At 58.0% G+C, this 25,762-nt stretch overlaps 7 protein-coding genes across 7 annotated transcripts; 4 read left to right on the forward strand and 3 right to left on the reverse strand.

The window, feature by feature from the left end:
- Positions 1-222: 222 nt before the first annotated feature.
- Positions 223-2,039, reverse strand: ColSpa_07550 (putative efflux pump kojT; the record flags this gene model as incomplete). The annotated part of the gene is made up of 3 exons (XM_049273762.1): positions 223-527; positions 588-1,619; positions 1,679-2,039. The coding sequence occupies 3 exons, from the start codon at positions 2,037-2,039 to the stop codon at positions 223-225; spliced, it is 1,698 nt and encodes a 565-aa protein (XP_049129719.1).
- Positions 2,040-5,592: 3,553 nt separating this feature from the next.
- Positions 5,593-6,934, forward strand: ColSpa_07551 (ASTRA-associated protein 1; the record flags this gene model as incomplete). The annotated part of the gene is made up of 3 exons (XM_049273763.1): positions 5,593-5,813; positions 5,866-6,106; positions 6,200-6,934. 3 exons carry the CDS (start codon positions 5,593-5,595, stop codon positions 6,932-6,934), a joined length of 1,197 nt encoding a protein of 398 aa, XP_049129720.1.
- A 967-nt stretch (positions 6,935-7,901) lies between these two features.
- ColSpa_07552 (5-keto-4-deoxy-D-glucarate aldolase) lies at positions 7,902-8,827 on the forward strand (the record flags this gene model as incomplete). The annotated part of the gene is made up of 3 exons (XM_049273764.1): positions 7,902-8,021; positions 8,078-8,130; positions 8,188-8,827. The coding sequence occupies 3 exons, from the start codon at positions 7,902-7,904 to the stop codon at positions 8,825-8,827; spliced, it is 813 nt and encodes a 270-aa protein (XP_049129721.1).
- Positions 8,828-10,794: 1,967 nt separating this feature from the next.
- On the forward strand, positions 10,795-12,285 carry ColSpa_07553 (60S ribosomal export protein NMD3; the record flags this gene model as incomplete). The annotated part of the gene is made up of 1 exon (XM_049273765.1): positions 10,795-12,285. One exon carries the CDS (start codon positions 10,795-10,797, stop codon positions 12,283-12,285), a length of 1,491 nt encoding a protein of 496 aa, XP_049129722.1.
- A 2,007-nt stretch (positions 12,286-14,292) lies between these two features.
- Positions 14,293-14,538, reverse strand: ColSpa_07554 (uncharacterized protein; the record flags this gene model as incomplete). Its single annotated transcript, XM_049273766.1, has 1 exon — positions 14,293-14,538. The coding sequence occupies one exon, from the start codon at positions 14,536-14,538 to the stop codon at positions 14,293-14,295; it is 246 nt and encodes an 81-aa protein (XP_049129723.1).
- A 399-nt stretch (positions 14,539-14,937) lies between these two features.
- Positions 14,938-15,936, reverse strand: ColSpa_07555 (pre-rRNA-processing protein ESF2; the record flags this gene model as incomplete). Its single annotated transcript, XM_049273767.1, has 1 exon — positions 14,938-15,936. The coding sequence occupies one exon, from the start codon at positions 15,934-15,936 to the stop codon at positions 14,938-14,940; it is 999 nt and encodes a 332-aa protein (XP_049129724.1).
- A 446-nt stretch (positions 15,937-16,382) lies between these two features.
- On the forward strand, positions 16,383-18,343 carry ColSpa_07556 (succinate/fumarate mitochondrial transporter; the record flags this gene model as incomplete). Its single annotated transcript, XM_049273768.1, has 4 exons — positions 16,383-16,651; positions 16,684-16,786; positions 16,931-17,815; positions 18,230-18,343. 4 exons carry the CDS (start codon positions 16,383-16,385, stop codon positions 18,341-18,343), a joined length of 1,371 nt encoding a protein of 456 aa, XP_049129725.1.
- Between the last annotated feature and the right edge of the window lie 7,419 nt (positions 18,344-25,762).

Raw genomic sequence — 25,762 nt, forward strand, 5'->3', positions numbered from 1 at the left:
ATTATCAATTCATGTGCTCCTTCACAAGACATAAGAGTTGAGCTGGCCACATTCCAAACAGCTCTTGAGAGAGCCAACAAAGCCCCTTTGGCCCCAAAATGCAACCCAAAACGCCGCAGTCAGTCATTATAGTCTATGAGATCTCCAACATATCGGCACCGTGGTATCTGTGAACAAGACAAGAAGCCAGAAAACAGGTCAAGACTGTCCTCTTTGGGGACTTCAAGCAGCACCGGCCAGGTTTTTGGTGTTGAGCTTGCCCCACCTCGAGCCGAGTGACACGAGGAAAGAGACACCAGCGCCGACGATAGCCAGGGCGAAGGCGATCTTGAGGCCGTCCATGTAGGCCTGAATGACTCCAGGGACGGCCTCGGGGGGGAAGGCTTCGCGGATCTGGGTGGCACCTGTGATGGCGACAAGGGCGGGATCGACGCTCGGCACGTTCTCGGCGACTTTCTTGAGAACGGTGACGAGGAAGCCCGACTGCGCGGCGGCAACGTAGAAGGCTCCACCGACGGTTTGGAAGACTGAGCGTTCGTGTTAGTGTTCATGTTTTCAGGACTGGCTTGGAGATGGGAAGAACTTACAGAGGAGAACAGCGGTGGCGGAGGCCATGTCAGTTTCGCTGACAGTGCCCTGGATAGCGATGATGGGGACCTGGAAGCCGGCGCCCCACGCCAGCCCGGCGAGGACCTGGTACCCGATCCACTTGTCACTTCCGGTGCCGATGTCCAGGGTGTAGAGCAGGCCGGCGCCGACGGTGGCGACAGCGGCGCTACCGACAAGGATGGGGGTGTAGATGCCGGTCATGGAGATGGAGACACCAGATGTGATGGTGGCGATGGTGACGGCGATGATGAGTGGGAGGTTACGAACGCCAGACTCGGTCGGGGAGGCATTGTCGACCGACTGGAAGTAGATGGGCAGGTAGTATACCAGGACAAAGTAAGCGCCGGCGAAGAAAAAGGCGTAAATGGAAGAGATGTAGACAGTGCGGTCACTGATCAGGCGGGGCGCGATCATGGAACGCTCGCCCTGGTACCACTCAAGGATGACGAAGGCAATGATGATGAGGAAGAAGCCGACGAAGAGGCCGATGACGGTGGACGAGTTCCAAGGGTGGGTGTGGCCTCCCCACTGCAGGGCGAGCAGGAAGGAGATGGTGGCGCCCATGATAAGAGCGGTACCGATGAGATCCATCTGCAGGAACTTCTCGAGCATGCTGGCCTTGACGGGGACGGCTTGTGGCGGGGTGGAGAAGTAGAAGAGGATGATGGCGGCAGAGACACCTCCGATAGGGAGGTTGATGTAGAAGCACCAGCGCCAGCTGACATGGTCGGTGAAGGCACCGCCAATAAGGGGACCGACGACGGATGCGATGCCGTAAGAGGCGCCGACGATGCCTGTGAAGGTAGGCCGCTTGTCGGGCGGGGCGGAGAAGCCGATGATGGTGTAGGCACCGGAGCCGATGCCAGCGGCACCGACGCCGGCAATGGCGCGGCCAACGATGAGGGCGACAGAGTTGGGCGCGACAGCGCAGATGAGGCTGCCAATCTCAAAGATGAAGATGGAGAGCAGGAAGGAAGTCTTGAGCGGGAAGTACTTGTATGCCTTACCCCCTGTTCACGCTTGTGTCAGTCTCTTGACGGTTGGGGTACGCTCAGGGGTGATGACTTACATGTCGACTGGAAGGCAGCAACGCACATGAAGAATGCGGAACCGTACCAAGCAACCTGGTCTAGACCGCGGAACTCGTCGGTAATCTTGGGGATGGCGGTTGCAACGATGGTCATATCCAGAGCAACAAGGAAGATGCTGAGGACAAGAGCGACGACGATGAAAGTAAGCCTGATACCGGTGGGGTAGACGGCCTCCTTCGCCTCCGTAGGCTGTGCTGAGCCCGCCTCTTCATCGGTGGCCCCGCCGGCCTCCTCCTTTTTCTCAACGGTCTCATCAAGCATCGACGGCGAAGTGGTAGACTCCCGGTCCGTCTCGCCCTTCTCGCGAGGCGTTACGAGAGTGCTCGCAACAGATGTCATCGTGTCGGTGATGGTATTGCAGGCGGATTGGACCCTGATTACGGGAAATAGAGTTTGATATCAGTGGCAAGCTGTCAATGCTGGAATCCCGGTGATGTGTTCGAAGCCTGGGGTATTTAGACTAAAACTGAATGTCTCTGAAGTGCGTGCCACAAGAGAGAACGGGGCACAAGACCGGGAGAGACCCGTCCTCCTTATGTACCTGGGAGGACACCATGAACGACAAGCGATGCAGGTCGGACTTTGTGGGAGTTGTTGACGCCGGTAGGCCGCCCGCCGCTCGGAGGAATATTAAGAGACACCCACAAAGTACTTTGGCCAAATGCGGATGGAGTGAACGTCTGACCGCGATGACAAGCTGGCGGAGGTCATCCCTAGACGCACCATGCTAAGGCGCAGGCATTTGAGACCGTATGGCTCATCATGTATGGTACGAGACTAGGGTTGTGCAGTATGTTGCGGTAGCATAACGGGAGGTGGCATAATGGGAGATGGGTCAACCCAACACACTGGTGGTGGGATCAGGTCCGCAAAGGATGGATTAGGCCGGGACGGTACGGCGGTCCAGGAGTCGAACCGATTCATGTTGTGAGGGCGTCATTGGTAAGCCCTACCACGACGACGGTGCGACACCGAGACAAAAGTGGAAAACTAGCCAAAGTGTGCGACCGTTTGCACAACTTGGGCCTTGCTGCTTGGTAACCAAACAGAACGTCGTTCGTCCAATCTCCGCCTGCGTGCCGCGCTTATGGCTATGATTCGCGAAGCATCCCCCTTTGGCCAGGTCGCTGGATCTCGTCTCAGACTCTCACCCATGGTACAGATCTGGAATGCCCCGAAAGTCCGCAACATCCCTTGCGGATTTTTGGGTGGGCGCCCTTCTCTTGAGGCTCCCAGGTAGAAACCGACAAAATAGGCTTGCCAACGGGGCATCGCTTACGGTGCATTCAGTCGCCCCCCTTGTCTCTGCTGATGGGCGTGCATACCGCAGCGTGCAGTACCGGTTCCGCCGAGTCGGTGGAAGTAATGGACATAACAGCTTTTTCCCTGCGGACTTTGGACGGGAGTTAAGCGGAGGGAGTCAGACCTGGCGCATTTTCTGGCTTTTTGGGGTCGATCCGAGCTCCCGCACCGCGCTTGCGAGGACTTGGTTTGTGCCAGTTGGGAATAGCTCGAGTTTCACAGGCATCTCCTTGGATGCTGCAGACGGATAAGGCTGCGCTGGCTGGCCAGTCGACGCCGCCACATCATCAAAAGCTGCGCCCGTCCCTGCATCTCGGACCAAAGTTGAACCTGTTGATTTGTAAAGTAACCGTGTGCCCGATGTTGTTTTTACCGGTGACTCGTCCGATGCTTCGGTCCCTGACAATGTTGACGCAGCCAGAGATGCGGACGAACGAATGAGAAAGAAAATGCAAAAGCAAAGTAAAGTGCAAACAAAAAAGTCCCTGCACAATGGGTGTCCCACTAAGTAAGCTTTCTGACCGGTGAGTCCGTTTGCAAGATGATCCATCCGCCGTGACTGCTTGGCCGAGATTGTGTTTGGTGAGGTTCAGACGCTATCGGGCTCCCAAGAAGAAACACGGGATCACGTTATACAGCTTGATCGTACAAGCGGCGAATGGCGTCTCTGTTCGAGTAAGTCGTCGACGCCAAAATGTAGTGACACGAATCACTCGATCCTTCGGGCCCGGGAGCCAGGGCAATCTCGTCCAAGAATGGCTTCACACTCGCAGCCCAGGGACAGAATGAACTCCATCTAGAGCCACCGATTCGCTGCAACGTGCTCGCTGCAACTCAGAACCCAAGAGTTTGTTGTTGAGCTGTCTTACTGTATGCAGAAGAGCCTTCGGGGGCCGGAGGCACAGCTCAATGGGACGCAAGTGAAGCAGAAAGCCGGCGCAAAGGACGGGCGTGTCGATCTTTGAGAGCCAGCAAGTCCGTCGTGTCGGGTGAGAGTATGACGCCAAGAAGACGCTAGCCTGACGCTTGGGAGGGAGCACGCAAGGCGGAGGAGGGATTTCGGTGACTTTTTACGTGCCCATGTTGCCGTTGCACGTGTTCGACGGTCTTCAGATTGGCGTCGCTCAGATTTACGAGGGCTGCAGTTGCGACATGATTACTAAAGGACCCAAATGGACAAGAGCAGGTAGGTACCGTAAATCTGCCCCGAGCACGGACGGGAACGTTGGGGACACCAGTGACGGGAGGAACGACCCTATCGCCCATCCACACCTCGTTCGTCCGGTACGTACACCCGGCGCACCTAGCACTCTGATCCACTTACCTGACTGGCAGGAATGTCACCCCTGGCGAGGAGAGACGGTTTAGAGGCTGCCATGCACACATCACAATCCCGTTGTCCTGGTACAGGACATTCTCGTCTGTCCATCCAGAGGGTTTGCCCAACGGACCCCAACCCGCCCAGTTGGAATACCCATGCACCACGTATAGTTACATGATCTACCTTGCGTGCTCGACGATGGTCAGGAATTAGGCATCACTGCCTGTAAGACTGCGGCGCGTCCATCCTGCTGAACGAGCTGACTTGGACCGAGCACCTCATCCGTTCCGTATCTCACCTCAGTCTTTCATCCGCGAAGAACCGGATATCTCGGTCGATTCGGCCGCACCGTTTGCTTCCCACCCTCCATGACGGCCAAACCTTAGGCCGCATTGGCAGCCTGGGGCTGTCCAGGCTTCCTCTATGATCCCGACCATCTCACCACCGGGTAGGGATAAAAGTGAGGACATCCCCGAGCCCGGCAAGCAGAATTAACACGGGCTTTTGTGCAAGCCTCAAGGGCAGGTCCCTTTCGCCCACAAAGTGTGGCTCCAAACGGCCCCTGCCTTGCTCCATGACACAAGAGTCATGCATCGTGTCAATGGATGTTCTTGATCCCAGTCCATGGCGGATGCTGCGCAACTCTAAACCAACTTCACAGCGTCTGCTGGCATTGGTCCCAGTTGGCTCTGTGCTTCGCCTATCTAGTCGCCTATCTCGACACAAGATAGATAACGCCGTCTTCATCGCAACCTGCCAAGGCTTACGTCTTTCTTGTCGAATCTCCGCCTCACTAACCACAGTTTCACCGACGGCTCCTCCGTCTCACTGTCAATAGTTGATTGGATGCTCTCTGTGTTAAGGTCCGTGACACTAGCAATAAATTCCATAATATGAAGATGCGTCAACGGTCTGACGTGAGATGCTTGTTATTGGCTGCTGATAATTTTCCGGGAGGCAGTGCTAATGACAAGACTGCTGAATCCCAAGTTCTTAAAATCGTGGGATCAAGCAGTAAGAAATTTGGCTGCTCTCGCACTGTGACACCTGCTTTGCAGCGCGCTGAAGTCGGTGTCTTTAGCTGACCCGGGCAAAACCTGCGCGCAGCCTTGTCCCTAAAGTACTGTGCCAGAGAAAACGCAATCACTGTCTTCGGCTTTAATACTACCTCATAGTGCCACCTCGGTGGTCCACGCTGCAATCACTACAGTTGCTGCAGCTTCCGGCTTTTTTTCATTTTCCCGTCGATTGATCGCAAAATCAGCCACTATGACGGACGCAATCCCGCATCCAAAGTCCATTCTTCGCGGCCACAAAGCCCAGGTCCACGCCCTTGTCTTTGTCCGCGGCAACGAGCGACTGGCTAGTGGAGATGCAGAGGGTTTCGTCGTCCTCTGGGACCTCACCATCATGCGCCCAACGGCGGTATGGAGACCACACGAGAATGCCATCTTAGGCATCGAGGGCTGGGGGGACGAACGCATCATCACGTGAGCCTCATCTCACGTTCGAATCACTTATTGCTGCTTACACCACATGTAGCCATGGCCGGGATCACAAGCTTGCCGTCTGGCAGTTGGGCCTCAAGGACGAGTCACATCTCAGCAAGAAGCTCCCACTCGATGAGACACCTGAACCAAGACCCCAACCCTGGCTGTTACACCTCATCGAAGTCAACACCATGAACTTCTGCTCCTTTGCTTCATGTGCGCCTCTGCCTGGCGACGCGTCCGAGACTGCAGATTTGCTACTAGCCGTACCGAACACGTTGGCTTCGGAATCGGTCAGTTCAACACCCCCGCCAGCTAACTCCGACTCTAAAGCCCGGGGCCTTGCAGAACAGGAGATCAGAACCTAACCGCTGGCGCCGTGATAGGTCGACGTTTACGCGTTACCCTCGAAGAAACGACTTCACACTGTGAGAAGCACGGAAAAGAACGGCATGGTCATGGCCCTAGCCCTACTGTACGTCGACGGGACCTCGTCGATAGGACCATCCGCCAATGGCCAGTTGACCCTCGTTGCCGCATACGAGAACGGCTTGGCAACGGTCATGCAGCTCGCCGGCGGAACATGGAACACTACCTACTTGGCCCAAGTGCACAACCAGCCCATTCTTTCGCTGGACGTCGTCGCCGACCAAGGCTACTTCCTGACTTCTGGTGCCGATGCTGTGGTGGCGAAGCACCCAATTCCAGGGCTTAACTCCGCCGTTGATGGGAATTTTGTCCGGCAGCCGCTGAAGATCTTAAACACTAAACACTCGGGCCAACAGAGCTTGCGGATCCGCGACGACAGCCGCATCTTCGCAACTGCGGGTTGGGATTCAACCGTTCGCGTGTACTCGGCCAAGACCCTTAAGGAGGTGGCTGCACTCAAATGGCACCAGGCTGGGTGTTACGCCGTTGCGTTCGCCAACGTCAGCGCGACTTCTCGGACTGACGACACCCGAGACGCCTCGAGCGATGCCAATCAGCTTTCCCGCGAGCTTACCTCCTCTCGTGCGGGTCAGATTAGCGTCAAGGACCGACGCTTACAGCAGGCTCGGAATGCCCACTGGCTGGCGGCTGGGAGCAAGGACGGGAAAATCTCCCTGTGGGACATCTTCTAATATGCTTTTGCAAACAGGGTTACGGCCCATCCCTAGCCATTCTTTGTGAGTCTGACCTTATAGTAAGACCTACTACGGAAGGATGCATCTAGCGCAGAATTTAGACGTCATCCCTTCCATAGGCAATTGCCGTTTATGCCGTTGTAACCGACCTCTGCGACCCGGTGTATAGGCCTATGGCCGTGCGCACCGGCAGTCACCAACGCAGCAACAACGGAGGCTTCCTGAACCGCAATTTGCTACCTTCTCCGCACCCGTGACTACACGGCCACGTTCCATATCGCCGTCTGTTGAAACAATAATAATGATGCAGCTCAGCACTAAAATGTGGCTTGTTGGCCGAATTGACGGATTGACAGTAAGTGCTAGGTCATGTTTCTTTTCCAGAACCCGGTATAGTCTTGTCTGCGGTCTAGCACTTCCCAAGTACTAACTGCGCTGACGTGAGAGCAGGTGGGGTCAGGGGCCATCATACAGGCTTGAGCTTGCTTGCCATCCAGAAGAGCCTCAATGACCGAGGCTTCAAACGAGACCGACGCAAATCCTGTCCTTGCCAGATGCAGTAGTGATCCTTCCATAGGTCAAGGTCTCTCTATTTGTGGAGGTGATACGGTGCGATATGCGGGCGACCCTGGTCAGCACTGGTGGTCCTTGAAGCTACAAAGATGCGTGGCATGCAGGGTGACATTTGATAAAGCAAATGCATATAAAAGGGGTTCCTCCAACTGTCATTTGTCTCGGTATCAGGACCAACGGACACCTCTCTTACTCGTAAAAGAACTCAGAGACAACTTCCATCTGTGCTTCCTCGAACGATTTCAGAACAAGCCAACATGTCGGTCATTGGCGAAGAATACAAGAATGTCTCTACGCAGGGCATGAATGCCTATGCCGCGCCCTCGCTTTTCCAACCTCACAAGGCTCGCCAGGCCATTCGGGATGCCCACGAGAAGAAAATCCCCCATTGATGTGCTACTATGCTGGCCTCAGTGCTCTCCCCATCACACGGTTCCTCGCCCCCATGGGATACGACGCCGTCTGGATCGACTGGGAACACACTTCCTGCAACGTCGAGACCATGACGTCGGTATGTCCCTGCCCGAGAACATCATAGTCGGTGACAATAGAACTAACGGCCCGCAGATGGTCCACGAAGCCATCTTCATGAGCCAAGGACGCACCATCCCCTGGGTTCGGTAAGAGTCCCCACACGCCCGAGCACTATGGATGTAGCGCTGACCATGACACAACAGTGTTCCTGGCCACGACCACGCCGCCATCGGCTACGCGCTCGACGCCGGCGCCAGTATCGTCATCCCGCAGGTCGAGACGGTGGAGGAGGCCAAGCACGTCTTGTCGTCGGCCAAGTTCGGCACCAAGCAGCGGGGCACGCGATCGGCGCCGCCGTTCCGCCTCATCCCCTTCCTGACGGACACGCCGTACGACCCCAGCCGCGACGTCCACAAGTGCCTCAACGACCAGGCGGCCATCATGATCCAGATCGAGTCGGCCGAGGGCGTGCGCAACCTCGACGCGATCCTGACCGAGTGCCCGGACATCGACGTCGTCTGGTTCGGCACGCTCGACTGCCGCGTCAGCATGAACCTCGAGGCCAAGATGGGCGGCATGGGCGCCGACGAGCCCGAGTGGCTCGAGATCTCGAAGCTGTTCTTCGACACCATTGACAAGCACGACAAGCCGTACGCCGGTTTTGCCTTTTGCGCGCCGCCCTACGGCAGCCCCGAGAAGCTCCGGGAGGCGGCCAAGAGGATGAGTCTCATCACCATGTCGGCCGACGTGCTCCACCTCGGCGCCATGGCGCAGGACCTCATGACTGCCAAGGAGGCGGTCGGCCCGGTAGGGCAGAAGAACGGCACCAACGGTAAGGAGTGAGTAGGCGAGCCACGACGGTTCATGATCTAAAACCTGTACAGGTGTACCCTTGAGAGGGAAAGAAGAACAATAGATGATTTTCAGCGATCTAGCGACGTGATGTGGGTGCCTTTATTCTTCTCTGCAGTAACTGGGTGGACGGAGAGAGATCTTTTGCCTCTAGAGCAAGCATCAGGTAGTTCTGTATACCTTGCAATACACGTCTTGATTGACAACGTGATGTCGCCTGAATGCCTCCATTTGACACCGAAGCAAGTCATTGAAGCAAGCACAACCTTTGCCCGCGGCATGCTCAGGTACAAGGTTGGGGGGAGAAACAATGCCCACATTACTAGACACAACTGGCTTCGGGCTTTCCTGCATTATGGACCGTGTGTGCTCGTTTCGCTAGCTTGTTGAGGATGGTGGAGAAGTCCCTTTCTTCCAGTCCGCGACAAATCATACGCATTAGACAAGTGCATGTGGTCCTTCCGGCTAAAACTTCGTGCATGATACCGCATGTTTGCTCCCCTCACCTTCCAAATCCTCATTCCTTCCCAAATTCTGCTTCGTTCCTTCCTTCCCACAAAGGTCCTCCCTATTCAACACTGATAAGACAGGAAAGGCCTGCCCAGGGGCTGTCGAAACCCTCCTGGAGAACGTCCTTCGTCGCACAGTGTACCGGCCTACTTCTTGCCCAACAGCCTGACCTGATTGATTTGTGCCCGTCTCGGTACCTATATATACCTCCTTCTCCTCTCATTCTCCCTCCGACCTATTCTACACCTCCACATCGGATCGGTCAACCAAAACCCATCCACACGCTGCGTCTAGGCCTCTTCACTCAAGCATGTCGGGGCCGCCCGGAAGACCAGACGAGTCATTGCACAAAGGCTTGATCTGCCTGAGATGGCGTTCCGTTGTATCGGGGCTGGCTCAATCTTTGCTATAACCTTCGCCTCTGCGCTGACTTTCATCTTAGGCTCCACCTACTGGTGTCATTCTTGATGTTGCTGTTGTTGTTACGATTTTTGGAGCCTGAACCCTTTGTCGGTTCTTTAATTCTTTTTTCATTGAGTCCTGTGTCATTGGCATGGGCTTGAAGAGGAGAGCGGCATGGTTGTGGGTATATCTGCAGGACTGAGATGGGGGGGGGTACGGTCGGCGGTCGGTGTTGATGTTCAGTTTGACTTTAGGGGCATCTCAGATTGCGGCTGAAGCAGGACAGTCAAGCGTATTAGCCCCCACGCGGCGATTTGTCACGGACCGCGAATAAAACGCAAACAACATCTACATCCGCTGCATCGCCTGTTCAAGCTCCGACTTCGTCTCGGAATGGTGGCCATTGACATGCTCTGTGGGAACTACAGCGGCATCAATCCTGCGCTGTCCCTGGAAACAACCATAACTGCAGCTCAGATCCGCAAAAGTAGTGTACCTTTCTCCCGTGAGTCACTAACCCACCCGAGCCCGACGACGGGGACGAATACTCGACAGCTTGGGGCGGTCAGAAATGTGCGAAAACAGCAAAAACTCCGAGTCGCCCAAGTCTAGCATTTATCATAAAACCTGCAGGGGGACAACAGTATGACTCCTCGGATCAATGTCAGAAAGCAAAGACAGGGGCCAGTTATTCTAGTCTAGTCCACGACCTGACATGCCGTCTGCAGACATTCTGCGTTCTGTATTGCTGCCGGTGGGCACAGGCCTGATTAATAATGACGACCGCAAAAAAAGAAGGAATCCCGCCACTTGCGGCGACTCTGCAGTTGTGGAATATAGTGCACGTGACCCTAAATTTTTATCGATAAGCGATCCCCCGCCGTCCTCGAATTTTTTTTTGGGATGGGCATCCCACTTTCTCGCGATACCCCGCCATACACTGAGAGCCCAATTCTTCCAAGACAACTCCCTTGCCAACCTACACTCACCCTTTCTCCCAAAACATCGACAAGGAAAAGAGAAACGGGCACAGAGAGAACAACACAATGACGAACGCCACGATTCTCTGCTGCAACTGCGGCGCCCCCATCGACGGCACGACGGCCGCCGGTGCGCTCTGCTACGACTGCATCAAGTTGACCGTCGACATTTCCCAGGGCGTCCAGCGCGAGGCCACCCTCAACTTCTGCCGAGACTGCGACCGCTGGCTGCTTCCCCCGAGCAGCTGGGTCGTCGCCGCCCCCGAGTCCCGCGAACTCCTTGCCCTCTGCCTCAAGAAGCTCAAGGGCCTGAACAAGATCCGCATCATCGACGCCTCCTTTGTGTGGACAGAACCCCACTCAAGACGAGTAAAGGTCAAGATCACCATCCAGGACGAGGTCCAGACGGGCGTTCTCCTGCAGCAGGCCTTTGAGGCCGTCTACATCGTCGCCTACCAACAGTGCCCCGACTGCGCAAAGTCGTACACGGCCAACGTCTGGCGCGCCTCCGTCCAGGTTCGCCAAAAGGTCCTGCACAAGAGAACATTCCTGTTCCTCGAGCAGTTGATTATGAAGCACGGTGCGCACAGGGATACGCTCAACATCAAGGAGGCAAAGGACGGTATCGACTTCTTCTTCTCGGCGAGGAATCAAGCAGAGAAGTTCTGCGACTTCCTCAACTCGGTGGTGCCTTGCAAGGTCAAGAAGTCGCAGGAGCTTATTTCGCAGGATGTCCACACTTCCACAAAGTCTTTCAAGTTCACCTTCTCAGTCGAGCTGGTCCCCATCTGCCGTGATGATCTTGTGGCCATGCCCATCAAGCTGGCCAAGGCCTCTGGAAACATTTCTCCTCTGGTCATCTGCCACAAGATCGGAACCTCAGTATACCTCCTCGACCCCAACACCCTCCAGACCGCCGATATCAGCGCGCCCATTTACTGGCGCGCGCCCTTCCACTCCCTCGCCGACGTCAAGCAATTCGTCGAGTTCATCGTCATGGACATCGAGCCTACCAACATCACAAAAGGCAAATGGCGCCTCGCCGAGGTGCAGGTTGCCCGCGCTTCCGACCTGGGCGTCAACGACAAGACGTACTTTGCGAGGACACACATGGGCAACCTGCTGCACGCGGGCGACTCCGTCTTGGGCTACATGCTCACAGGCACTAACTTCAACAACGAGGAGTTCGACGCCATTGAAGGGTCGCACGCCTACAGCTCGACGATACCCGACGTCATGCTCGTCAAGAAGCACTACCCCAACAGGAGGAAGCACCGCAACCGCAACTGGAAGCTGAAGCGCATGAACAAGGACGAGGGCGAGCTGCTGCCCAAGCAGGCCGACCAGGACCGCATGAACGAGGACTACGAGCAGTTCCTCCGCGACGTCGAGGAGGACGAGGAGCTCCGCGCGACGATGGCGCTCTACAAGGCCCAGCAGGCAGCAAAGGTCGACCCCGACGCCATGAGCATCGCCGAGACCGAGGACGACAATGTGCCGCGCGTGGACATGGATGAGCTGCTGGACGACATGGACGAGCTCCAGATCAAGGAATAAGTGTATTGTCCGTCTCCGAATGGAGTTTGGGGGGGGGGCGTGTGGGACGGTGGACGGGGAGCACATTGGTCCCAGGTTGGTCATCAGGGCCAAGTGGCCGTCTGCGGGGAGGCAGTCGTTTCTCCTGGGTGTTTTCTAAGCATAGTAAAAAGAGCAAGGGTATGTCTTTTGTTTTTCTTCACAGAATAGGATGGGACGGTTCAGGGATGGCAATGGCGTGTATGCATCAGATACCTTCACGCTCTCAAGAAAAGGACTCGACGCAAGCAAGAAGAGGAGTTGCGTTTGTGTCAGTTGGGAAAGAATGATACTTGGATCACCACGCGGCTCATGCGTGTCTACTCTCCTGAGTCGTCTCCCGTTCAGCCGCCGCCGCTGCCCATCGCCGTAAAGCAGTATGCCTGCCCAGCCAGCGTCCGTGTGCCTGTCGGCGATGTGCCCAAACTCTATTCCCCGACCTGCTTACTCACATCCCGCCCGTTGAGGCCTTGGCCAGTCTGCATGTGTGTGCAGCGGGTAGCACGTCCCCTCGGCTTGACACCCGAACTCGACTTACAGTATGTACAAACCCACCAGAGGACAACACTCGACCTTCTTCAACTGAGCCCAGCGTCCGTGCCTCCACCAAAAGCATCACCACCTCGTCCATGCTTCCAGGCCGGATGCCTGGACGCTGGAGCATGCCGGCCGAACTGTTTCTCATCGCCGATCTCGGGTCGCGCGGGGCGCCAGCACACACTCTCTCGCACAACCTACAAGACACACAATGCGCTCGGCGACCCGCGGCTGCTGCCTTCTTAGGCCTCCGTGGCCTGTGTCACGAGTTCATTTGGTGGGCGGAAGGCTCCCCTACCTCCAGCACTGAACACTCTGGGGTCCCTTTCCTCATCTGTCCTCTGCCCTCCGCCCTATCCTTCGCCGACTGCTAGGAGGTGAGGGCTCGTTTCACATTCACGGATCCGATGAGCTTATCTCCCCTCCCGAAGTCTGCCGGCCACCCTCACATTCGAGTTGAACGTGGGTTACCTAAGCCTTGCTATTCTAGACCCAGGCTCAAACAGTCACCGAGCGAGTCTCGTGCCCACACCACACCATCCAACCCCAGTTTCAGACATGCGCTGGACGATTTTCCCGCCTCGACACCTCCATCTCCCCATACTTTCTGGCCCAGACGCTCCCGCACCCTCCCACGGCCGTTCGACAGATCTACACCGCACCCTACCCCCTTCTCCGCGAAGGGTGAGCCTCCACGCACCTCAACCTTACCAGGCATAAGACGGTGCGGTGTGGGACATGGATCTCCCCCTGCCTCCTGGGGACGAGCAGGCAGCCCAACTGGGACGGGTATGGCATGATCCCAGGGCGCCGCACGGCTTCGCAGACATATGGCGGAGTCCGACGGGCTGGATGTGGACAGTTGGCGGAGCGTGGCGTGTGTTGAGTTTTGCCTTTGGAACGTCCCGCATGGAGCCTGCTGCCATCTGATCGAGATGGCGTAGACGGGCACTTACCGCATTCGCCCTCTGGATGCTTGTGATTGTCAAAGGGCCACGATGGCGACGGCCGTGTTGTTAGTGATGGCGTTTCGTGTGAGTGTACGTGGCGTGAGAGTAGGTGATTGATGACATGTGTCGTCGGTCTGGGCAATCATGACGGTCTACTCGGGGTCTACGGAAAGTTAGCGTAGGTTGGTTATTTCCGACCCTGTGAGGAGGGCTTTGCAGTCAAACATAGTGTCGTTGTTTTATCGAGACCGCGGCATGATAGCTTGCGTGCTTATGATTGCCCGCTATAGCTTGGGGTGTCTTGCATCTGCACAGCCGTTATATTAAACTGTGAACCACTTGCACCGCGGAAGCAGGCATATAGTCGAGCCGCCTGGAAAGCCGTTACGCTAGCCCAAGCAGGAGCGCGGTTCCCACGTCAGGCTAGCGCCGTAGTTTTTGGCAGCTTATTTCGAGTACCCTTCGTCCGTAGTCTGGGGGGGAAATGATGGCATCATGGCCGTCATGCCAAGCGGCCAGCTCGCCGCGGAGACGGGGAAAAGATGGAGGTGGTGGTAGCATTCGCACTCGGGTCCAGGCTGTGCACACTGGCGCTTGACAGGTTGAGGGTCTTGTTCATGCTATTCGCAGTCCGGATGATGGATGGCATCATGACGTCCAGTCTTGATGCGCCAACTCTCTTTTCTCCCTGGATTTCCGAGTTGCGGATAGCGTCGTCCGTTGAATTCCAGAGAAGGGGGTCCGTCATGGCCCCCCCCCATCGTCACCCTTCATGCCAAGCTGCCATCTACGCAGTACCTACGCGGCTCCGCGGACCTGTCATCACGGCAAAGTGGTGGGCCAGTAACTTTTCGCACTCGCAGTCGCTCTTCTTGGCGGCGTGGCCCGCGGATGCGACCATCTTCGTTCTCGCTCTTCAACTCTATCACGTACAGCCCGCAGGGTAGGCGCGTGCCCGAGGATACCGACGCCAGGGAACCTTTTTCGTCCTATGAAGTCTTTAATTTATTATGCTTGCGTCGACGAATGCGATCAAAAGCTTGGAAAGGAGGGGGTAGCATACGCATACACACACGTACACACAAGCAAGCATGCAAGCACGCACGCACGCACGCACGCACGCACGTACGCCACAACCCTTTTTTGCTCAGAAAATCTTCCCGAGCACCCGCGCCACATCCCCGGCCGGTTTGCCACCTGATGAAGCGTCGCTCTTCCTGTCCGCCAGCGGTATCTGCTTGAACACCGTCCGCCTCTTGTCCAGCACCCCGTCGCCCGCGGCCGGGGCAACCCCCTCCCCGTCCGCCGCCGCCGCTTCGGCCCCCTGCTTCCCGCTGCGCTTTGCCTTCGTCGCCGCGATGCCGTCCAGCACCCTCGCCCTCTCGACGTTGCGCACAAACTCCTTGTTCTCCTTGCTGGCCTTGCTGATCTCGGCCCGCATCCTGCTCGTCCGCTCGGCGTTCTCGGCCGAGATCTGCTCCGTCAGGTGGCGCCACTTGAACCCCTTGAGGTACTTGAGCGTCCAGATGTCGTCGTGGTAGTAGCTGCCCTTCTTGCCGCCAATGGTGCGCGCGTTGAGCAGCTCGCACACGGCCTTGGCGTCGCGCTTGCGCAGGAACTCGACCCAGCCCTCCGTGTACGACTTCTTCTTGTTGCCGCCATTCTTGACGCGCCGCGCGTGCGCAGTGGGGTCCTCGGGCGCGAGGAAGATGCGGTTGATCTTGCCGTAGGGCTCGAGCAGGGACCGCAGCTTCTGCGGCTTCATAAAGGGCGGGATGCGCGAGATGTAGACGACGCCCGACTTCTTGACGGCCTCCTCCGTCGCGACCAGGTTCTTTTTCGTGAGGGGTTTGGAGACGTCTGGGAGGTCCACGGCCGTGCTGGGTTTTGACTTTTTCTTGCTCGAGGTCGAGGCTTCCGCGTCCTCGTCTGCATCGTCGTCTTCGTCGGCCGAGGCGCCGTCGCCTGTCTCGGGGGCCTCGCGCTCCTCGTCGCTGAAATCGTCCTCGTCCTCGCTGTCGACCTTGCGTCTCTTGGCGCTGCGGCCTCCCTTGCGCAGCTCCTCAGCCTCGGAGTCGTAGCCCTGGTCGAGGTCGTCGTCGCTGTCTTCCGCCTCGAGGAACTTGTTCCGCTTTTCGGGGGCCATGATGGCAATTGGGTAGCGTCGTATGTTACGAATAAAAAGGATCCAAGGCTCGGAATTCGTACAATCAGGCTGTAATCAGTGGTAGCCTCGTTTGTCAAGCGCGGTGCATGTGTCGTTGTAGGTACAGACGAAAGACCGCGATGCTAGCCGTTGGCACTTTGCAAAAGTTTTAGTGGGGCCAGGCGCAAAGCCCACCGACGGGACGTCTTATCGCGGTGGATTACCTCATCACACCGATACCGCGCTTATCTCGGTGCGCGGTGCGCAACCCCTCCACGCCGCTCTGCCCCTCTGCCCCTCAGGGAGTGACGATTCATGTCCCAAAGCAAGGAGATATCTAGGCCGTGAACTGCCTCTTGATCATCACAGAGATCCAACCTCTATTCATTGTTAATTCCTATTTCCCATCTTGATCATAGCCGTATACCCCAAGAAACGCTGTCAAGATGTCCGTCGAAGTCCTCAAGACCATCTCGCCCACGACCAACGAGCCCGTCGTCACCCGCAACGGCGTCTCCCAGGCCGACTTAGATGAGCTCCCCACCACCGCCACCAAGGCCTTTGAGTCTTGGAGCAAGACCTCCCTGGCCGACCGCCAGTCCATCGTCAAGAAGGCGCTGAAGCTCCTCCTCGAGAAGAAGGATGAGCTCGCCGAGGAGCTCACCGTGCAGATGGGCCGCCCATCGCCTACACCGGCGTCGAGGTCGCCACCGCGGTGAAGCGCGGTGAGTACCTCCTCAAGATCAGCGACGAGGTGCTCAAGGACACCGACGGCGAGCCGGAGAAGGGCTTCAAGCGCTTCATTCGCAAGGTCCCCGTGGGCCCGGTTCTTGTCCTCTTCGCGTGGAATGTGCGTCGTCTCCCACCTGCGTGGCCCGGTGTGCGTGTGCGGCAGCGTGGACCATGCTCTGCGCCGTGAGACATGCGACCGCTGAGCCACCACCGCGATGCCCAGCCCCTCCCCCTCTGACTCTTGCTAACATCACACTTCCAGTACCCCTACCTCATCTTGGTCAACTCCCTCATTCCCGCCCTGCTGTCGGGAAACACCGTCATCCTGAAGCCGTCGCCGCAGACGCCCACGATTGTGGAGCGCGTGGCCGAGGTGTTTGAGGCGGCCGGCCTCCCGGCCGGCGTGCTGCAGTACTTCCACTGCGGCTCGCCAATCATGATCGAGTCCATCGTCCGTAACCCCAAGGTCAAACTCGTCGCCTTCACCGGCTCCGTGGCTGGCGGACTCGCCGTGCAGCAGGCTGCGTCAGACCGTGTCGTCAACGTGGGACTCGAGCTGGGTGGCAAAGATCCCGCCTACATCCGTGACGATGTCGACATTGATTGGGCGGCGGCGGAGATCGTCGATGGCGCCGTCTTCAACTCGGGGCAGAGCTGCTGCTCCGTCGAGCGCGTGTACGTCGCCGACAAGATCCACGATGCCTTTGTCGCGGCTGTCCAGAAGGTTCTCGAGGGGTACAAGCTGGGAGACCCCTTCGACAAGGGCACGCACGTCGGGCCCGTGATCTCGAAGCGGTCCAAGGAGACGATCGAATCGCACATCAAGGACGCCATCGCCAAGGGCGCCACCGACGCAACTCCCGCCAACGAGACGTTTAGCAACCCGCCGCCCAAGGGCAACTTTGTCAAGCCCACGCTGCTGACCGGCGTGGACCATTCGATGACGGTGATGACGGAGGAGACGTTTGGGCCGGTGATTCCTGTCCAGCGGGTCAAGAGTGACGACGAGGCTGTGCAGCTCATGAACGACAGCGAGTTTGGCCTGACGGCCAGCATATGGACCAAGGACACGGACCGGGGCTACGAGCTCGCGGACCAGGTGGAAGCGGGTACCGTCTTCGTGAACCGCTGCGATTACCCCAGCCCGGTAAGTCACACACATGCCACGTCCTGCCGTGGCGATCGTCTAATCTGTGTTTTGCCGCTCCGATCGTCCCTCCGTGCTTGTGTCCCCGCTCTCCATATCCTTTCCTCTTCCTCGTTGTCCTGCTCCGAAACCGCGCCGTCCGCCCAAAGTCGACAAGTCTGGGGCCCCACCCGGCGCTTGTGGGGCGGTGGCCGCACGCACGTCTGTCTTTTTTTTTTTGTGGTCGTTCTGCCTACCTACCTGTCTAAGTCTGCCTGCCCAATCTGTCTCTCGGCCGGCCGGCCGGACGGCGTAATATGCGGCGCCATTTTCCTTTCTCAATATCGCACTAGCCACCTTTCACACCCAAAGCCACCTTCGTAATGCCGCTCAGAACTTCTCGATACTAACAAACCCTTTTTTTTTTTTTTTTAGGACCTGGCATGGACGGGATGGAAGAACTCGGGCAAGGGACAAACCCTCAGCCGCTTCGGCTTCGACCAGTTTGTCAAACTCAAGAGCTACCACCTCAAGGACTACCCCAAATGAGCGGTAGCACAGAACGTCTCGCGAGGCCGACCGCAGCAGCCACGATGCGCCCGGGACGCTGGCTTACCTGCTTTCCAACCGCGAAGAGCTGGTCAACCGGGGCCCGGGGCAGGGCAAGGCATGATGGGGCTAGGAAGGGGCTGTTTTATTTGGAGCGCGGAACTTGCCAGGTGGGTGGCGGCGCGCTGCTACACATCGCGTCTCCTGTCAAAGTGAAGCCCCCCGGGCGAGGCACGGAGGCAGAGTTTGTTTGCTTGACATAGGCCCACAGTACGGACGGCGTCGTCCACCGCACGGGCATCCGCTGTTCTAGTGGCTTGTGTTTCTTTCCTTCCTCGGGCTGGTTTGAGGTGGGAGGGAGAGGCCAAGCAGATGCTTGGTGCCCTGACGGGCTTGAGTAGGAAAGAGACCGGGGAGAGACGCACGGCGGTGGGAGGCGCGGGAGCGGCAGGGGAAAGAGTCGAGCACGAACAATCTTGTTGTTGTTAATCCTTTGCAAAGCAACCAGAAAAAACCCTACCTCGAATCCAGCTGCCAAGGCGCTCGTGGCCCGACGGCGTGCCTGTCAAAACCTGTGATGCAAGTGGACGGATCAGTGCCCTGGTCAGGCCAGCCGTCGACGTCAATGCCAGCGTCAGGCACGTCAACGGCGTCGCGCTCAGAGAGGGATCGTGTTGACGTAGATGCTGTGAGCGGCGTGCCTGCCTCGTGTTTGGATCGTGTGGTCTCGTTTGCGTCCGCGTCCAGGTCCCGCGACGGGCTGGCTCACGCTGTTGGGCGTTTACCCTTCCGGCTCTCGTATCGGTCGCGCACGAGCAAGGAGGACAACTGCGTGATCGACCACGTTGAGGCGCCGAAGCCGATGCTGTGAGTGGTCGGTTTGCGATGTGCCTGTATGTGTGTGTGCATGTGTGCGTGTCCGTTTCTGGCGTGGTGGCCCGTGATGCTGGGACTGTTTCTGGCCCACGAGTGTGTGTGTGTGTGTGCGTGTGTGGTGTAGGAGGCGTGCGAGCGAGAGTCATATCCCCTACCATGTTTCTCGTTCACGCGCCCAAGAAACCAGAAACCGAATTAAGCTCGCCCGCAAGACGTCGTCTCGTTTTCGCGACGGCTACCGACACTCCCATGAGATGAACGGCAAAAAGTCAAAGCCGGCGGCGGAGAATTCACGAGACGGGGAAGACCGGCGACAGCATGGGCGCATACAAGGCAGCAACAGGCTGCAGGCTGCGGGCGAGGCATCCAAATGGGCATGCAAGACCCTTGAAACCTGAGGGGGCTGGAATGCAGAAAGCCACGAAAGGCTCGCGAACAAGCTTTCAGGAGGCATTCCTCGGAAACCAGGAACCAGCACACGCCGACACTCAAATGCGCAGGAGGGGGCAACAGACGCTGCGTGGTCGTACGCACGAAAACAGTAGCATCGCTGTCCCAGTCCATTGTCTAGAAACGTGTCAATGTGGATGTCTCGATAGAAGGACGCGGGAGAGGTTGAAAGGATTGGAAGCTGCCCCCCCCCCCCCCTCCTGTGATCCGTGCGAGACACTTTTCTGCAGCAGAGCATGTCGGGGACTTTTACGGTGAGTGCCGCCCATTCGGCCCCATCGCGGAAAAAACGACATTGTTTCTAGGGCGAGTAAGGGTATTTCCGTCAGGAACATTACCGGAGCCACGTTTTACGGGCGTACATTTGTCTGGCCGCGTGGCGAAGAAGAGCAAAACGGCAGGTCTACGGCTGTCATTGGAGGGGGTTTCTGATAATGAGCAAAGGCTCGCTGCGGAACAGTATTTGCCGCAAAGCGGTCCCGTTTCAGAGAGGAACAACGACTTTGCTCACGCCACAAACCGTCGATGCAAATGGAATAGAGAGAGAGGGAGGGCATCCGCCCAGCGGTTGAATGACGCTGTCGGCCGCTGGGAGGGTGGATGGCAAGGCACTCTGGGGGTATCTCGGGGAGATTCTTGTCGTACGGGCGAAGAAGGGGCGGCTGTAAGGACTCGCACGCCTGTTTCCGTTGCGCACGCAGCTTCGCCTCGACGTTGGAGTCTCGAAAACTTCCGCAAACGGAAGGTCGTGATGGGTTGGTGCACGTCGTGGAGGGTACGATGCAACTGCCGAACGAGCAAAGCCGACAGGTTTCCTGGTAGGCTCGCGGCGGCATCGAGGGGGCCAGGAGAACTGCCGTGGTCAGCCATCGTCAAGCCACGGGCGAGAGAGGGGAGAGAGAAGCCATCATCGTGAGCGTGGCGTGCTTCGTGCGTCCGTATGAGCGATGTTCTCGATCTGCCTCCCGTCGAGGTTTGGATGCATCGGGACAACGAAGACCCGCTGTACCCCTCGGTGCACGACCTTTGCCCAATCCCGCAGCACACCAAGGCAGGCCGCTACAGAGCGACAGCCGGGTCCGGCGATTTGGGGGGAGGGTGAAGTGGAATGAGGAGACAGGCTACAGTAGCCAAGTCTGGAGATGGACGTGTGCTTGGGGCCTGTGCTTCTGGCGGACTGGGCGGGAAGGGTGGGTCCGCCTCTTGGTGGAGCCTTACCTAAGGTTAGGTTGAGGAGGAGGGAGGGCCACTAGCACAGGCACACTTGCTGTGACAAGCGCCGCGCCTCTGGTCCCTCATGTTGTCGTAGCGCGGGCCTCCACCCCCAGAGCCTCTCATTCCTCCGGCGTGCCTCGCAGTGATGTGGTGATGGCCTCGAGGACCGTACATCCGCAGCTCTTCGGACTTTGTGTGCGGCGCCTTATGTAAGCCAGCTCAACTGCGCGCTAGCTTCCTCACCGATCTAGGTACACACACACACACACACACTCCCTTTCTCTCTCTATCTTTCACTAGTGCGGCTTGACAGACTGGAAATTGCAGACGCCCCCCCCCCCCCCCAAGCCCACTCCATCGGCCGTAACAGCTCGCGGTGGACCCGTCCGTCGATGGAAAGCCGTGCTTCCGTGACGCCCTAAGCCTCTACCGCGAGCCATCGCGTCCGGTCCAATGAGACGGCCCCAAGCGCTGCTCACTTTCCTTCTTCAACCTCCCCTCGAGGCTGTCGGACACGGCGTCGACGATCTGCCTGCCGCCCCCTGGCTCCCCCCGGGGGTGACATCCAGCTGGTAGGCTTCTGCGTTGCCCTGACGCTGCCCATTGGTCGACTGGCCGCCGGGGGGTGGGGACGGGTGCCAATAGGCAACTATAGTGTAGATAGGTGCTGTGTGTGTCCTGGGCGGGCTGAATTGACAGGCCCTGTCGTTGCGCTTCACACGCCTTCGGAGCTATTGGATCGAGTTCATCTGCTGGGTTTAAATTGGCTTGAGATTGGGGTGGGAAGGGGGGGGGGGGGGGGGGGGGGGGGGGGGCGTATGTGCGAGCGGCCCACCGCCAAACAAGCAATCATGGCTAAACAGCCACTACAGACAACCTATACTAGGTACTATCACTCACTAATAGGTCGCAATCACCATACCATGGTACTGGCATCAGCTAGGCCAGGCACGCTACTGCAAAAGGGCGACCGTGACAGGCATCGCGATCCTTTCCCGCGATGATCGCCCATTATGGAGGGTGCCTGACGAGATCTTGGGTTCCTGTTTGGGGACGCAATCAGCGACTCTGCAGCAGGGCGCCTTGGCAGATGCAGGTACGACAAGCATCTGGTTCCAAATCACTAGTGCGACCCATCACTGGATCATCATCATCATCATCATTATCGTTGTCGTCGTTTATCGTCACCACCTCACCGGTCTTCACGGTCCCGCCAGCTTGGGTCCAGCGAGATGCGTGACCGGGTGTTTGCGACCCCCTCCCCCCCAGCTGCTGCACCTCTCTTCTCCTCTCCATCTCCCCTCTCCCCGCTTCCTTCTTCTATATCCGTACATGTTGGCATCGCCTCGTATAGGCGGGCTTAAACCGAATCTGCAAAAAGCAAGCCGTGTCCTCACCTGTCCTGCACAGCTAAGATGAGGATCTGCCACTCCATCAAACCCCAACCTTGATCCCTCGAGCCGTCTAAACCCTCGTGCCCTCCAGTATGAGGCTGACGCTGCCAGGCCAAGCCCTCTCAAACATGTCCAAATGCGACAAACCTTGACCGGCCTAGTCGAGCTTGGCTTCCCGCCGCTTCTCTCGATTAGTCAGTCAGCCAGTCAGCCAAGTCACCTCGTTAGGCATCCTGCCGCGTTGAGCAGGCGCAGACGCCGGGTCTTGGCTCGAGATGCTTGTCCCCCCGGTCTAACAGGGTGCAAACCGAAACAGTTCTGCCGTGTGCGACTTGGCACTGGGAGGTGTGGCTGCGAGACTATACTCCTGCACCGCACCGCACCGCACCACACCCGTCTTCAACCAGTGCTGTTTTAAATAAATAAAAATTAAAATAAATAAAATGGCCAAGGCGCGCATGATCACGATGGCGATGATGAGGATGGTGGTGGATGGCGGAGGTTGCCTTGGAATGCACGACGGCCCATAAACAGCGCCTGAAGCCAAGGGTCCTGCGGTGAGTGAGTGTCAAGTCGAGGAATGCCAAGGGTTGTTTGACCATCGTCGCAGGGGTTCTTCTCTCGCATTCCTGCTGTTGCTGCTGCGGAATGCGGCCAGTCCCTCGGCCTGCTTTAGCTTAGCCTCTTGGGAAGAGAGATATATGCCAACCCAACTCTGCTGAAGAAACTCCCCCCCCCCCCCCAAAAGTGACTCTGACGGGGGCCGGCTTCGGGCAGGGCTAGATGCCACGCCGTCGACACGACGCCGGATGAGCTGGAAATGCACTCGGAGAGTCGAGCAGGGGGAAAAGGCATTGCTGGGCTGACGCTCTGCGGGTTTGCTTCGATGCGCGCGATCTGGTGTTTTGGCGGTCAAAGTCTACAGAGCACAGCATTGCAGGTTTTGTGCGACGCCACCGTCGTTGCCGTGCGTGCTGCCACTCCCACCCATCATGCCCCGAACGTGACGGCCTCGCAACCTTGACGATCGCGATGCCGATAGCGACGACTTCGAGTGCGACCCGCGCGCCCCGCTGGCGCTTGATTATAGTAGATCGTGGGGAAAACCTCCGGCGACAACCTCCGCAACCCTGACCCAGCAGGTACGGCATCTCTCTCTCTCTCTCTCTCTCTCTCTCTCTGTTTCTTTCTCTGTTTCTTTCTCGGCCTTCTACGGCGTCCGTCGCCGCCTCTTTTCCCAGGCGTCTTACGCCTTCCATATAGAGCAAGATTTCTACAGCTCTGATACGGCTCGACTCAGCCCGCCGTGCGTGCCTTACAGAGGAGACCCCGGTCTCTATTCGCTGCACGCTTGTTGGGGCTGCAATTCGCTGCGCTCCCCCCCGCCCCCACCGCCCCACCGCCGGCCGCGGACCCACCGGCAACCCTCGACTCCGGCCGTCTGGGTTCGACCAGGGCGCGGGCGGAGAAGGGGGGCGAAAACGCGCGCGGACGGCGCAGCAAAAAATAACCAGGCCGCGCATCGTCCAGGGGTCAGCGATCACGCCAGTCCCTTGCAGCTGAGATCTTCACGCATCACGCATCAAGGGGGAGGAAGGTAAACTACGCACGGTGGTGCCGAAAAACACAGCGGCCGGCCATGTCTCTGCAATCTCCAATCCAAGATACACTACTATGCAGCACGTACACGGTGACCTGTCTCATTTGCTGGCCCCGGGCGCCGGCGGCGGCGGCGGCGGACCCGCGGACACACGCTGGAGGAGGGAGGAAAGAAGGAACCTGCGTGCGTGTTGTCATCGACTGCAAAGATGTCAAACCACGACCCGGCCGTTTTTGGCAGCAACAACGGCACGCGCGGTCATCGGTATGACGCATTAGAAGCCCCCCCCCCCCTCGTGTCCGTATGCCCAAGCAGCTGCCTCTCTCTGTCTGTCTCCAACGTCTCTGCTGTGCGTGCGTGCGTGCATGCGTGTAAATGGCATCACCGACAGTGCGGTACCGCAGTGCTGCCTGCGCGCGCGTTGCGCTGCGCTGCGCTGCGGCACGCCCGAGTCCAGTCCGCACGTAAGATCCAGCCCCAAAGCATATAGGGCTTCGGCGGACGTTGTGCGCGCGTCTGGACGGCCCATTTTGGAACTCGCCAGACTGCAGGTGCTGCGTCTACCACCCACCCATTATCATGAAACAGCATACCTCACGCGAGCGTGCTCCGCGGCGCCGAGTTTCAGAAGCTCTCTCTGTACGGCGCCGGCGAGCCTTCTGCTGCTGCTTCTCTCTTTCTCTCGCTCTGTCTTTGCCCAGGCACTCGTCGATCCGAAGTCTCGCAGCCAGGCATGCCAACCAGAGGCTGCCTTTCGGCACCGGCGACGACGGACGGCGGGCACACCTCCCCCTGCCCTGCCCTGCCCTGCCCTTCTACAGCAAACCCAAAGCGACCCAAAAACCCAACCGAACCCATGTCATGCCACGCAGCAACCCCTGTCCGCCCGCTGCGTCTGATTCGTCAAGCTCCCGACGTCCCCGATCCAGCAGCTTCTCGATCCAAACACGGAGTCGAAACTTTGATGGCGCGGACAGAAGCAGATTACCAACAGCCCTTTCTTCTCCCTGTCTCTTTCGTTTTCGTCGCCCTCGTTGCAGCTGGCATGACAAAAGCTTACTGCCCGACCGTCCATGCATGCCGCGTACCATGGTACAGTCAGCCACTGCCACTGCCAATGCCACGCTCTCTTACTCACCTCAGTCAGTCGCTTCGCTCCACCTCAAACCACTCGCTGCTGGCCGATCGACCCAAAATAGAATGTCTCTGTTGCAAACGAGGTAGAAGGAAACGCATTTAGAACTCACACCCCCGAAAGAAAGCCCTTTGATCGACTCGTTCGTTCCCTCCTCGCCTCTACGTCCGTTACGTTGACCACACGCCTCCCCCCACGCCGTCAACGCCATCTCTACTCCGAACTCTGTTTCCTCACACCTCACGCCCCCCTACCCAACCTTGTTTCCCAGTCCGTGGCGCCCGCCGCCCGACGGACGGACGCTCCTTTCTTCTTTTGCGGTGGCCTCCATTACACATACACACCTTTTTTTCCTTCCCTCCTACACTTGCGATGGCATGCGTACGTTGTAAAGTGTGTTTCTAAGCAGCAGTCCCAACTCACCCCACCCCCATCTGTCTCCCTTGGGCCACCCACAACACGCCCTCTCGCACCCTCCACGCCCTCCCCGACGGCGTACGCTTTCGCTCCCTCACTCTCTTCGCAGTCTCCCCAAAACGCTTTTGGGATGAAGCCCAAGGGTAGGGGGCGTGCAATCGATGGCCGGGGACATACCCCCCACCCCCGGTCCTCATACGCACGTCTTCAAGAAACCCAAGGCTTGGCTTTTTTACTGCACACCACCATTCTACGCCCTGCCTACGCTTGCGTCCACCGATCTGGGAACGGGATATATGAGTTTGGTCATTCCCACGTCCTCCCATCACCTT

The sequence above is a fragment of the Colletotrichum spaethianum genome (assembly GCF_022836535.1).
Source record: "Colletotrichum spaethianum MAFF 239500 DNA, contig19, whole genome shotgun sequence".
Taxonomy (NCBI): domain Eukaryota; kingdom Fungi; phylum Ascomycota; class Sordariomycetes; order Glomerellales; family Glomerellaceae; genus Colletotrichum; species Colletotrichum spaethianum.